The 13,843-nt window shown below is 39.8% G+C and overlaps 1 protein-coding gene across 2 annotated transcripts in view; it reads left to right on the forward strand.

The window, feature by feature from the left end:
- Window positions 1–13,843, forward strand: part of parn (poly(A)-specific ribonuclease (deadenylation nuclease)) — a 117,733-nt gene that overhangs the window by 87,924 nt on the left and 15,966 nt on the right. For both annotated transcript variants that reach the window (XM_052022417.1, XM_052022418.1), the window contains exon 22: window positions 7,631–7,820. In XM_052022417.1, coding sequence (XP_051878377.1) covers window positions 7,631–7,820 — 190 coding nt within the window. The remainder of the gene's footprint in view (window positions 1–7,630; window positions 7,821–13,843) is intronic.

Below are 13,843 nucleotides of genomic sequence, written 5' to 3' on the forward strand. Positions count from 1 at the left end.
CTGGACTCACCCACCAAGGGAAACAACTTAGCCGCATCTACTCTGTCCAGTCCTTTCAACGTTCGAAATGTCTGAGGTCCTTTCTCATTCTTCTATACTCCAATGACTACAGTCCAAGAGCAGACAGATGCTCCTCGTACGTAAGCCCTTGCATTCTGGGAATCATCCTCGTAAATCTTCTCTGAACCCTCTCTGAATATTTAAAGTATCTGGACAAGCACTAGAATCATCAAGGGATAGAAGGCTACGACCCAAGTGTGAAAGTGTACTTGATGGTTGGTAGTGATGTGGTGGCTGAGGGGCCTGTTTCTGTGCTGTATGATGCTGACTCTAACTTGCACAAATGTCACTTTGAATGTCATTTGAAGGGTTACAGTAATATTTAGCATACAACTAAAATTGCAGGTGCAATAAATCGTAGGGCTGCTGCATAGCTATCAGGAAGCTATTATATTGAAGACACAAGGCTATCTTTTTTAAATGTAATCTTGGAGATGGCTATTCAGTTCCTGAGCCCACTCCTGTTTCACGTCCGCATTTGCCAATCACTCATTTTTCAATAGCATTTTTATCATTCGTGGACTCTGATACAACATATCCCCCAGTAGATATTTTTCTTCTTAACCATTTCTGCACTTCTGTCAATAATGAGCATTCCTGCATTGACCACTAAATTCTGCCTTGAACCTTAAAGCAACTCTGCACCATTAGATTTACTAGTGCACTATATATTTCCGTGGCAATTCAGTGAGGTTCTGATCCAAGCCATGGTACAATGGAGGCTTATTATAGTGCATCCTCTTCTTTGGTTGTGAAATTACTAAACATTACAGTTTGTCACAGCACATTAGAGTCTCCTCTGTTTAATCTTGCATGCCTTTGAGTTGGAACTTGTATTCCATTGTTTGGATATTAGAGCTTTGTATTGTTTCATGAACTACACCAAAGGCACCAGAATGTCGAGACAAGTGTTCTCCAATGAGACTATCCATTAAATAAATCAAAGCAAAGTCTGGCTAGGTGGCCGGTGGAACCCATTTTCTGCTGATGACCGGGTCTCTGGAAGATCAGCTTGTGATATATTACTTTCGGGATCAGATTCTAAACATTGTCCCATGGTGGTACCTAGGGTTTTGTAAATTACTCTTAAGTTCCAGTCTGTACTTGAGTTCTTGCTTGAGACTCTGGAATTATTAAATGTCAGATGTTGCTCAGTTAGTTGGACTGTTTATTCAAATCCCTCCCTTGTCATCTCCTCTGGCTCCCTGAATCAGAAGGTTGTGGGTTCAAGTTCCACTCCAATGGCTGGTGTTCCTGTGTAGATACCTTAACATTATTTGAGCTGGCTGACATTTACTCCTCGACCATCATCACTAAAAATATTATCTGTTCGTTGTTATGGTGCTGTAGCAAGAGTCTGCTGGGTACAAATCGGCTATTGCATTTCCTACAACAGCCGCTGCACATCTTCAAAAATTGTCCAATATCTGTAGGGTATATTCATGATGAAATTTGGCTCCTGTTGAGTTTGTGAAACTACTGGGATAGAGTATTGTAGAGAAGTATAAATTTCCAACTCATTTAACCTGTTACTTTTTTAAAATGCCTGTGGAATCTGCTGACTCTTTTCTATTAACATATTTATAATTAGTATTTCAAAAAAAAAGCCATGTGCAATTTTGGTCCTTTCTTGGGATTTCCAAATCCAATTTTGCAAATAGAAACCCAGCACTTTACTGCAAGAAACATTGCATTTATTCTGCTACAGTGTGCAGTTGTAGAAAAGCCACCTCAAAGTAAAAGGCAACCAAGAAAACCTGCTGCTGGACTGGTGTACTGGAGTCAGTAAGTGGACATTTGTGTTGTGGCATCATGGTTTATTTTAAATTGGCAGAGTTAAATGGTGTTGGGGGTTCCTGTGTGAATGGGCCATTGTTGTATATTTCAACTTCTATTGGGGGGGGCGTGGGGGAAATGAGCCTTCTGGAATTAGCATTCTGGAACTTAATGCTATGAGAAGATGGGTTGGCGGCCATATTTTTGTCCACCACTTTCCTTCATCCTGAAATAATTCAGTATCAACAGTGGTTTCACTGGTAGTTAAACTGCAAATATGCAGAACCAGTTTCAAAAGCAGCTGGACCCTATAAATGAGTTGCCAGAGAGCTACCAAAGCTCAGTGAGTGTATGCAATTGCTAGGATTAATCAGCAAGGAGTGGCAGCAGTACTGACTAGAACACACCACAGGGATTAATGAATCACTCTGGCCTAAACAGATGGCTGGACAGGTGTGATAATGTAGCTATCGGGGAGTCTGCCTTGGGCTGCTGACATTGTTCTGAGACTTACTGCCGCATAAGAGCTGAGTCATCATCTGCCACACAGCATGCATCTGTCCTCCTCCTAACAGTGTTCTATTCAAGTGCAGAATGACTATTAGATAATCACTGATTTTTTTTGTATCCCTAATGGTAGATTGCCATATTTTCATCTCTGCAGTCGGTCAGTGTGTTGACAGCAGAATCACTGAGTGGATTATTTTTTTTGATTTTAAATATAATTTTGCTCAAAGTATTTTTAAAAAAGCTTTACATTGTAAGTTGTAAAAACAGGATTTTTTTTGATATTGCTTTATTTACAAAATTCAAATGGAAGCTTAAGTTTAATATTAGGATTATAAATTCAAGGAAAATAGTGCAAGTTGTGAAATAGCTCAAGTCCGTGTTGCATTTGTGAAACTTTGCTGCATTGTAGTTCTATTTTGATCTGTATACACTGTTGTACTGGGCACAAAGTGAATAGCCTGTTAATAAGAAAACTATGGCTTATTTAAAACTTTTTTTTAATCATTGTGCATGTGGTATAAGTTGTGTATGTGTTTATAGGTTGAAAACAGATCATCTTTAAAAACTCAAGTTTGTTCATCACTCAGTTTCATAATATTAAGACAAATTTATTGGCATGTTGGTTCTGAGCTGAGTTTTGAATTTTTCGTTGGGAAGTGGTGAGGTTGAATGGAATTATTTTCCCTAAATGTGCTGGGAAATGTTTGGCAGGAGACTTCTTAAATGGATAGTCATAACTGAGTGAAGAAGTTTGAATTATGCTTCAGGAGAATGCAATGCAGATCAGAAACACACTTATTGTTAATATGCATCCATTCACTACTCAGCTTAGACTTTGGAAATTATCATGACATGTTTCAGACAGGAACATGGAAAAGTCTCCTTCAGGAGTTTGAATTTGTATTTTAAAGAGCAGTTATGAGTCAGATACTGAACAGTCCTCCATACATTCCTTTCCACTAACTCATAAACTGTAACAGTGGGGGAAAGGGGTGTTTTTTTTTTGGTTCGCAGGAATTCTGGTGTGTGGTGTGTTGAAAAGATGTTCTTGAGGCTTGGTGGAGCCATGTACATGCCACTGAGTCATGCTTTTAAATGTAATTACTTATAAGATTTTTACCAGTTATCTTGCCCCCTTTCTGCAGAGATGATTGCTAGGTATTGTTTTACTGGCACCCATTATTCCACGCCTCAAGTGATCATTGATTTAGGCCTTGAGTGTCTGGAAGTAACCTGCAGTTCAAATACAGCTTTCAGTCATTACTGGGTTGTGGGACCTGATTTTACTGTTGCTCTTGCTCCTCCACCCTTTTGTGCCTGCCTTCCCCTTCTACCACCACCCCCCCCCCCACCCTAATCTTTCATGCCCACCCTTGGTTTCCGCACTTTGATTTGTTTAAGCTTTTTAAAATTGTAATGGTAATGATTAACAACATAAAGTTACCTCATCGTTTTGTACTTTGTAACTACTGGCATTCTGTGATGAGACCCTAACTTCTGTGTTGCGGGGTGGATTCCACAATAATGGAAAATCTCCATGCACCTGTCCAGCATTGCTATTTGAGATTTTTTAGCTATCTTTAACATTTGTAGAAAAGTCTCAAGAGAATGAGATTCTGCAGCCCACCACAATTTTGCACTGTTCTGCACTTCATATGTATACGGTAATAAATGAAAAGATAAGGTGCAGCATTTTTAAGTATAAACTTGAAAGCAGAGCAGCTCACAAGGTCTCTTTTTAAAAAAAAATATTGGTCTCCCATTCTATGTGGTGTCTGTCGTCTATTATTTGAAAATACAGTTTAAAACCATTTTATAACTCGGCAGGAGACGATTCATCTCGTTGTGTGTGCTGGCATTTTGTGTGAGCAATCCAGCTGTTCTGCTTCCTCTTGCATTGCTTTCTAATCTTCCATTGCTTTGCCTATATTTTCTTATAAAATATATAAAAGCAATATCTCCAGTGGCCACCTTAAAACTTCCTCTAGCCTTTCTCCTCGCTTTCTCGCAGTGTGGCTCTTGGATTGATGATCATTCTTTGATTCTCCAATATAAACAGTCTTTCACTGTTTTCAAAATTCTTCTCAATTTCTCTGATTTACTGCTGCAAGAATGGGGAAATATGTAAAAGAAATTGGTGCTCTTGTGTTTTCTTTTTGAATATTTGTTACAAAAATAAATTGGGAGCTGTTTGACAGTTTAGTTGGTCTGCTTAATTTCTAATTGGTACAGCATGAGTGCACAAGTCATTGACCAGTAACGGGAGCATGGGGGAAATCATAGTTGGAGACTGGATGACATGTAGTAACGATTCTGTAGGAGCAAATCCAAATAGAATTGTCAATGCCACCCTGAAGTTGTTATTGATCTATTCTATATTTTTTCAGTAGTTCTGTGGTAATGCAATAAGTATTTTATTTTGGTTAAAGTAGTTGGTCAGGTAAAAGTTTGTGTTAATCAAGTGTAAAATTACTTTGCTGCTCCGTTCAGGTAGAAACGTGATGCTTTGGTAAAGTTACTATTGACTCAAATGATCTGCTGTTAACTGCTTGTTGGATTTCAGTCTATTCCAGAGGCAGCAGTGTCACATTTTCTACACTACCTATTGCGGTTATCAACAGATGTGCTACTAATACCAAAACTTGTAAGATACAGTGTTAACTTGTACTAGAATTAATGCCTCAATCAGTAATTCCTTACTTTAAATTTAAAACTTATAATAGTCCAGTGTTGTACAGACCTAATATAAAATATGGAATCTATTCACAAGTGGTACACATACCTGTTGTTACAAACTTCCGTTTCTACCTACTATATCCAGCTTCACTTTTTTTCTCTCCTTAGAAGGGCAGTAGTTTCAAATGGATTGTTAACTCCAAAATTAAGAAATAGCTGAGTTTTTTTTGGTTTACAATTCACTATTGTCCATTTTTGTGACTTCTAAGTTGGATAAGTTTGTGTCTTGATAAAATTCCTTATTTGTCAAAATTCAGCAGCTTTGTCATGCAAAGGGAGAAATGTTTCTTGCATTTTGCATTGTATTTAGCAAACTGGAATATTCTCAACCATTTGACTCACAATGGGACATAGTATACTAATGAGCCAGTTTAATGTGCTGATTCATCTACTGAAGTGTTGGCATTGTACCATATCTTGGCATGTATATCAAAGGCAGTGTGCTGAAAACTAGCTTTGGCATGAAGTAATGCTGGTAGATTGTTCTATTGATCTACATTCATTAAAAGGAATTTTCAACAAGTCTACATTTGTATAGTACTGATTTGAGTTAGTCTTAACCAGTAGAAATTATGTATATCCTGAAATTTGTCCAGCATACAGCTGATTTTGTCAAGATGACTGATATGAACAACTGTTTCATGTAGTGACATTATAATAGGGTGGCAGAGCATAGCTAAAGCCATTTCAATTAACAGCTTGCCACCTCTGTGTCTCCGGGACCCAGTGGGAGCTTATTTTATATATTCATCACCCTTTAACATCTCACTTTAACATCTACCTTGGTGATTTGACAGCTGTTGGCCTCTTGAAATCCTGCAAGTTTGGCAAAGCACATCGATAAAATTTGTGCTTTTGGAAATCTGAACTTCGAAATGTGATCCCATCTTTGAAGGCTGTATAATATCTTTAAGAGAGGGGTCTTTTATCACCCTGCTGCAGCTTTTTTTTAAATTAGAGAAATCAAATCTCCAAATAGGGTTGGCTCTAGCTCAGGTAGACAATTTGGTTGGCATGGACGAGTTGGGCTGCAGGGCCTGTTTTTGTGGTGTATAACTCTGACTCTACAGCAATGTCCATCCTTGATTTTTCTCCTCACTAATATGAGCATTATTTCTAATTCTTATGGCATCTGTTCAAAGAACCAATGCTTGGAATTTTCTTGTCTAGGATGACGAAGATGTGCTAATGCAGAGGTGCTGATTTCCTGATCTTGTATCTTGCTGTTAAAGTGCTTGGAGGAAAGAAACATCTGGGAATTTGTTCTTCCTTGCAATGGTTGTCTTTGCAGCTATAATTGTTTAGTTTGGCAGGACGTACAGAGCTGTAGCCTGCGACTCGGGAGGGAGTTCTTTTTCTGGCTGCCCCTGAGGAAACGAATTGGGGGTAAAACACTTGAAAGGCTAAGCTGCGTCAAGCTGATTGCTGAAATCGCCACGATGGTGCAATACCTCGGCAAAGTCCTTCCTAAGCACTGGGAATGCGCTGTTGCAGATGGTGTGGAGGGAAGGGAGAGCGGATAAATTGGTGAGATGTGAGTCTTTCGGAAAGAATGAGATTTTGAAATTCGAGGCAAGGTGGGGAGGGAAACAGTAGGGTAGGGTGGTCCAGTGTTCTGAATGGATTAAAAAAAAAGTGGGGGAGGACGGACAGAGTCAGAATTGAAATGGGGCAGTGTCCACTTGAGCAGTTTGAGTGGGATGGGCAGTGGAAAATGTGGGCAGCAAGTCTTCAGGAAGATATGGGATCGTCCCCGAGACACTAAGCCAAAGTTACGGTGAGTCTGCAATGATTTACAGCAAGGTAGTAAATGTGGAAAATAATCGAGATGCTCAGAAGGTCAGGCAGCGTCTGTGGAGAGGGAAATGGAGTTGATGCTTCAGGTCAATTTTGTGGACATTCTGGAAGAAGATGCAAAGGGGGTGACTATTGATCCACTGCGAGAGTCCATGCCATCAGCAGTGGGAGAAGTGACATTGCCAGCAACGGCTTGCTGAGGTCATCTCTGGCAGGTGTGCCGAGCTGGGAAGCTACAAGAATGGAGAATGAGACCATTGATTTTCTGTTGTTGAGGTGAATTGTCTCTGAGCCCTCTGGGAGGAAAAAGATGAGGGGCCAACAGGGAACCAATGAGTTCACTCAAAGCATTAGAAACTGGGGTGGTGGCTGGAGAACAGTTAGTGTAGAAACTTCAGGCGGTGAAGTATGGGGGAGAGGAGCAGAGAAAGACCCAACAGTAGAAATAGGACAGAAATTGTATTGTTGGGTACAAATGCAAAATGCATGCAAAATTGGATGCAGTAATATAATGACAAGAAATCAAGGAGGTCTGTTATGTTGCCACCAGGTCTCATTTTCATACTGGCAAAAACAGTGTGCAGAACGTTTAAATAGAAATACCAGGTGCTGTGAATTATTCTAACATCCCATCATGAATTGAGTGGTCAAAGCCAATAGATATATTGCACACATTCTCTTGCCTTGACACTTTTCTGGTGGTCTTTCTGTGCCTGACTCTTCAAATTCTCCCACCTATGCTTCATTGCAGCTGTAAACACCAGCAGGTATGCAGAGAGTTACCGGATCCAGACATATGCAGAGTACATTGAAAAGAAGCAAGAGGAGAAGCACACCAAGAGGAAGTGGACTGAGGAGAGCTGGCGGGAAGTGGAAAGGAAGAGACTAAAAACCCAGTACGCTCCACAACCTTACCTTAGCCAGATGTTTGATTTCAACAGGTGAGTGTTAATGGATTGAACCACTGGCTATATTTGAAAGCAAATCCACAACATCATAAACAATATATTCTTTCTATCTTTTTTGCAATGGAATATTAATATAATACATAACAGCATCTTGGGAGGAAATAAGAACATAAATAGAAGCTTTCTCCACCATTCAATAAGACCATGGCTGATCTTTTACCTCATAACCACTTTCCTGTACTAACCACATAACCCCTTGATTCCTTTAATAAACTCAAAATCCCTCAGTCTCTGCAATCTCTGAATATACTCAGTAACCAAGAGCACTGTGGGGGCTTATTTGGAGAATTCCAAAGATTCACCACCCTCTGGTTGGAGAAGTTCCTTCTTGTCTTGGTTCAGAGTCACTGGCCCCTTATTTTGAGACAGCGACCCTTGGTTTTAGACACCCCAGCCTTGGGAAATGTCCCCTTTGCATCTACCCAATCCCCTTTAGAGTTTCATGGATTTCAATGAGATTACCTCTTATTCTTCCAAGCCTTCAGTACACAAACTGGAGCAGTTTAAGAAAGTAGCTATACACCTTTTTGTTGTGTGTAATTGTGTCATGCACCCGCAACACCCTCATCTTGTGAATGAATTATCTGGAGTCGTGGGTAATAGGATTTCTATTTCTGTAAATTGAGATGAAAGCATTCTGTTGCAGCTCTTGCATTTGTAAATTAATAAAATTGCAACTTCAAAGGTTTTAATTTTTCAATTTGAACCATTTGACTCAAACCACATTTCAAAATTGTGTTCTGTGAATATTCTCATAGATTAATAGTTGTATTGTAGTCATGGTATTTCTAAATTATAGAATGAAAAACCATTAAGGGAAAAGAGCAAAGGGAAAACTGAAGTAAATTAACATGGATCCTCTGACACATTCTTGCTTTTTAATTAAACGTTTAGTCTGGAAAATGTTAACTTGTCAGCAGTTTGAGCCATTAACATTGTATTTGGAGAACTTGGGACTTCACTGAAATGGCCAGGGGCTGAATATGATTAAATAGCTTCTGATTTTGGAAAATAATGCCCTAAATTAACCACAATGCTATAATTTGAAATAGCAGTTTGCAAAGATGACAAAATGTTATGTCTCATTTTATCAAATCAATTCTTTTATGGACAATCCTTAAAAGTTGTCAGTATGAATTTAAAAGGTTGGGTGTAGAAAATTAGCATATTTGCAATGTGTAATGCGGGGCTTTTGCTTGTAAGTACAAGCTATGCTTTTTAATGTTGGTTCAGCCTATCAATGCATGTTTTCAATATTTCAATGATTCTTTGATTCTCAAGCCACAACATTTATGTAATAATCTGCATTACCTAGTGTGGGATAGTAATTGACAATTGAACGGTTCGTAGTTGCCTGCAGGATTCAGTGTCCACTTGCTGTTGCTCCATGTGGGAACCTCCGTTTCTTAAATCGATTAAGCTCCAGCATTCTTTCAATTGGCAATTTAAAAAAAAAACAAATTAGCATGTTGGTTTTTATTCTCTTCTGAATGACCCCAGCGTGATGCAATGACTACAGGCAGCGGTGAGGTATCAAATTTGTGTCTATGGCAATCCATTCAAGCCACTGGGCTGTGCTTTTTGTGTACTGGGAATTGACATGTTGGCTACATTGCAGCCACCAGAATTCAGAATTGAATGAACATTTGTTTTGCACAGCAAAGATTCTTTCCTTTTATAAAGGCTTAATGCAGCATTGAGTGCAAATTCAGTGGGTTGTCCAAAGTTGCTGAGATGTAGCATCAAAGGAGAGGACTTGAGGTATAGAATCGGTGATGATCTTCTGAAATGGTGGAGCAGGTTTGAAGGGTCATATTCCATACTCCCTATTTCAAATGATCCTATCATTTACCAGTGATTTCACCTTGCCTGGTGTGAAGTGTGCACTATTAGAGGCTGTCCATTGGATACCCGCCCCTCTCATACTATCCAATTATTGAAGTGATTCTCAAGCAGCCAATCTTATACAGACCATTTTATAACCATGACAAAATTGGAGGGTTTGCCCACTCTTTATATCTAAACATGTAAACCAAAGAAAAGCAACATTCTAACCTGCTACAGAAAGCAAGTTATTTCAACATTGAGTGAACTGAAGAGGTACACTTTGGCTTGTATGATATACTTTACCACAATTTGAATCTAAAACTTTGGTCCTTGAATCTCTCCCTAGTTTTGTGTTTTGTCATTTTTCTGGTTCCCACTTAAACCTTGTTCTTCCAATCCATAGATGCTGTACACACTTTCACTCCTGCATCTTTGTTACTTTTCCCCCACTGCTTTAAAAAAAACCTCTTGCATCAGCAAGTTTCTTTGCCCTTTCTACCATTCTTTAACTTTCAAACAAGTTAGAGTTACCATTTGAAGTTTATCCTCTGAAATTCCCACTCTCTGCAAACTCTTAATTTACTAACAGAATAATCCTTCTCATTTAAAACCAATAAAAATCCTAAAGCACTCAGCAAGTTGGGCCACATCTGTGGAGGAGGTAGAAAGTTGCATTTTGGGTCTGTGACTTGTCTTTGGAACCCGGATGTAACTCTGTTAATGTTTACACTTCAGGTCAAAGACACTTCATTGGAACTCCAGAACATCCTTTCTTCTACTCATCTGGTTAGCACTAAAATCTATTTTATTTGTTGTCTGTTATTAACTTGAAGTAACCCAACCACCATCATGCTTCTGACCCTGATTTCCTAAGTAACTGAACTAATCATGACTCTTTTCCATGTTCATGAAGTAATGAGGGCAGATTATGCAGTCCCTTGAGTACAAAATGGGTAATCTAATAGAAGTGTTTCATATGATTAAAGGACTTGGAGGGAATGGAGATAAACAATTTTCTCCTGAGAAGGACCAAAATAAGGAGTGTGTGTGACACAATCTTGGAGTTGGAGCTAGTCAGAATCTAAGAGCAAAACAATGTAGATGCTGGAAATCCTCAGCAGGTCAGACAGCATCTGTGGAGAGATGAAAAGTTAAAGTGAAGTCATCGACCTGAAATCAACAGTTTCACTTTACACAGTTGCTGCCTGTTCTGAGTATACGGTGTCATTTTATCTTGAGGTAATGCTGAGAAGCACATCTTTACGCAAAACACTGCAGAGAATTGTAACAATCCCCTGATCCCTCACAATCTGAGGCTAGGATCATATAAAATTTCAAAACAATATACTTTTATTCCAAAATCAAAGCAGATAGATTAAAAAAAGATGCAGATCACCCTTCACCTAAATGACCTGTTCTTTTGTTCCTTATTTCCCAAGCAGTTATGTCTCCCACCTCTGAACTTGTGTCCCCTCAGATTTGTATTGACCTCATGACGGGTACCCTGCAACAAGTCAAATCAGTCCGAGGCTGCACAGAACCCTGGACACTTTTTTTGGCTACAATCGCCTTCCTTCATTCGTTTTGGTCTTTTGCCATCCTTGTATCAGTTTTAATCCCATCCCATCATTGATGTAGGTGATCTAGCTTGTTCAATCTCTTCCTCCTTTCATTCGGTTCACAGCACCATACAGGGTGGTATTGATAGGGGATCTGGGAGTTCTGTTTGCTGGTTCATTCTTTTTCTTGCAGTTTTGGGTAAAAACATGGCATCAAAGATCTGCTCACTTTTCTAGTGTCTTAGGAGTGTTGAACTCTCAGCTGCTGACATGAGAACAGCTTATAAAAGGTAGTGTTGTTCTTGTTTTGATCTTGCAACTGGTCCAGATTGTCAGCTTGGCTAGTTGTCCAACTTTGCAATGGAAGGACACTCCAAAGCCACCTCTGCCCTTCTTGGTATTATAGATAAGCAAATTGGAGTTGTGTGACATAAGAGATTGCAGATGCTGGAATCTGGAGCAAAAAGCAAACTGCGAGACAGGAACTCAGGGGGTGAGGCAGCATCCATGGAGGGAAATGGAGAGTTGATGTTTTGGGTCGAGACGCTTCATCTGGACTGAAAGACAGGGGATGTGGCCAGTATAAAAAGTGAGGAGAAGGGGTGGAGCAAGAGCTGGCAAGCAATAGGTGGATCCAGGTGAAGAGGGGTAATAGGCAGATGGAGGAGGGAAGAGTGGTATGGTCAAAGAGCAGGAGAACAGTAGAAATCACAGGAGGAGGAGTGAGAGTGGGTCTCTCAGAACTCCTGTCAGAGGAAAACTTCAAAGTGGGTGGACCTTGAGACTTCATAGTGGAGTAGCAAAATGTAGACGTGAGACCACAGAAACTGGACTCTGGAGCAAAAATAAACTGCTGGAGGAGCTCGGGTCAGGCAGCATCTCTTTAGGGAAATAGGTAATCGACATATTGGGTCAAGGCCCTTCATCTGGCCTTGCCAGCTCTTGCTCCACTCCATTCCCCCCCACCTCTTTATACTGGCCATCTCCCTTCTATCTTTCATCCATATCAGTGAAGTATCTAAAAGGAAAGATCGTCATCTCTTTTTTAAATCCCAATGAGTTTTGAGCAGGCAGGTATAAAGTGCATACACCTGTACCCCTTTCAAATCTTGTTAGATTTAACAAAGTCTCCTACGTGACAGGTGGTCACTCGCAAATTTTCAAATAAGGGAGACATGTATTTCTTTTGTCACCTTTCATGTTCCTAACAGATTGTGCCAAAGCACTTTACAATAAATAAGTATTTTTTTGAAGCGTAGCCTACTTCTACTTGGTAAGCTCCCACAGAGCATTGTGATGTTGACCAGGTGTTTTGGTTTCGTGATTGTTGAGGGATGTATATTGGCCAGGATACTAGGAATAACTCCCCTGCTTTTCAGTGTTGCCGTACAACCACCAGTGAAGGTAGGCAAAGCCTCATTTTAACGTTCTAAGTGAAAATTGGTGCCTGTGTTGGTGCTTTTTCCACCCCCATGTAGGGATACCTGAATTTTTATGTTTAGAACTTTAACCCACAACCTTCTGACTCCAATTATAGTGTTGCAAAAAGAGCAACTAGTAAGACATAATTGATGTTTTGGTTTAATTATCCAAAATTCTCTAGATTAGAGAATTAGTTTCCATTAGATTGGAAAATAGCAAATGTAACTTATTCATTCAAAAAGAGAGGAAGGCAGAAAGCAGGGAACGACAGGCCAGCTAGCTTAACATTGAGAAAATATTAGAATTTATTCTTATGCAGGGCACTTGGGGGGGTGAGGGGGATTCAGAATAATCTGGTAGGAAAACTAAAAGGGAAACTGAGTTCTGAGATGCAAGGGAATCTGGATCTCCTAATTCACAGAATGTGAGTCTCTCCTACGTTCAGCCTTAACCAGTCCAGCTGGGGAAAAATCGGTCTGAGGTCTGCAGAGCAGCACAATTCTGAATTCTTTTGTTTTTTAAAAAATTTATTAAATACCAACATAACACAAGATAAGATATCTTTATTAGTCACATGTACATCGAAACACACCGTGAAATACATCTTTTGCGTAGTGATTTGGGGGGGGGGTAGCCCGCAAGTGTCGCCACGCTTCCGGCGCCAACATAGCTTGCCCATAACTTCCTAACCCGTACGTCTTTGGAATGTGGGAGGAAACTGGAGCACCGGGAGGAAACCCACACAGACACGGGGAGAACGTACAAACTCCTTAAGACAGTGGCTGGATTTGAACCCAGGTCACTGGTGCTGTAAAGCATTATGCTAACTACTATGCTTCCGTGCCTGCCACGAGTACAATAATATAAATTCAAACAATATAAATAATATGATAATGTTTCATGAAATAACCAAAAGGTATTGCATAACATATTAAAAATGGTTGTGCTCAAGTAGGACCTCTGCATTCTGTACAGTTTTGTGGTGTAGCCTTTGGACAGCTTTACTCCATAACTTTGCTCTCTCACTCTCGTTGAATTGAATCCCCTTTGCAGATTACTTCATTTTTTGCGAGTTCTGGCTAAAATAGAGTTAAAGTGACTAATCAGGATGTTCGGTCTATGACTTCTTGCAAGTTGCCCTTTTTCTGAGTTCTTTTATAATCTGGCTGTGACGTTTTGATTGACGCA

This window comes from Pristis pectinata, chromosome 8, assembly GCF_009764475.1.
Source record: "Pristis pectinata isolate sPriPec2 chromosome 8, sPriPec2.1.pri, whole genome shotgun sequence".
NCBI classification, from domain to species: Eukaryota; Metazoa; Chordata; class Chondrichthyes; order Rhinopristiformes; family Pristidae; genus Pristis; species Pristis pectinata.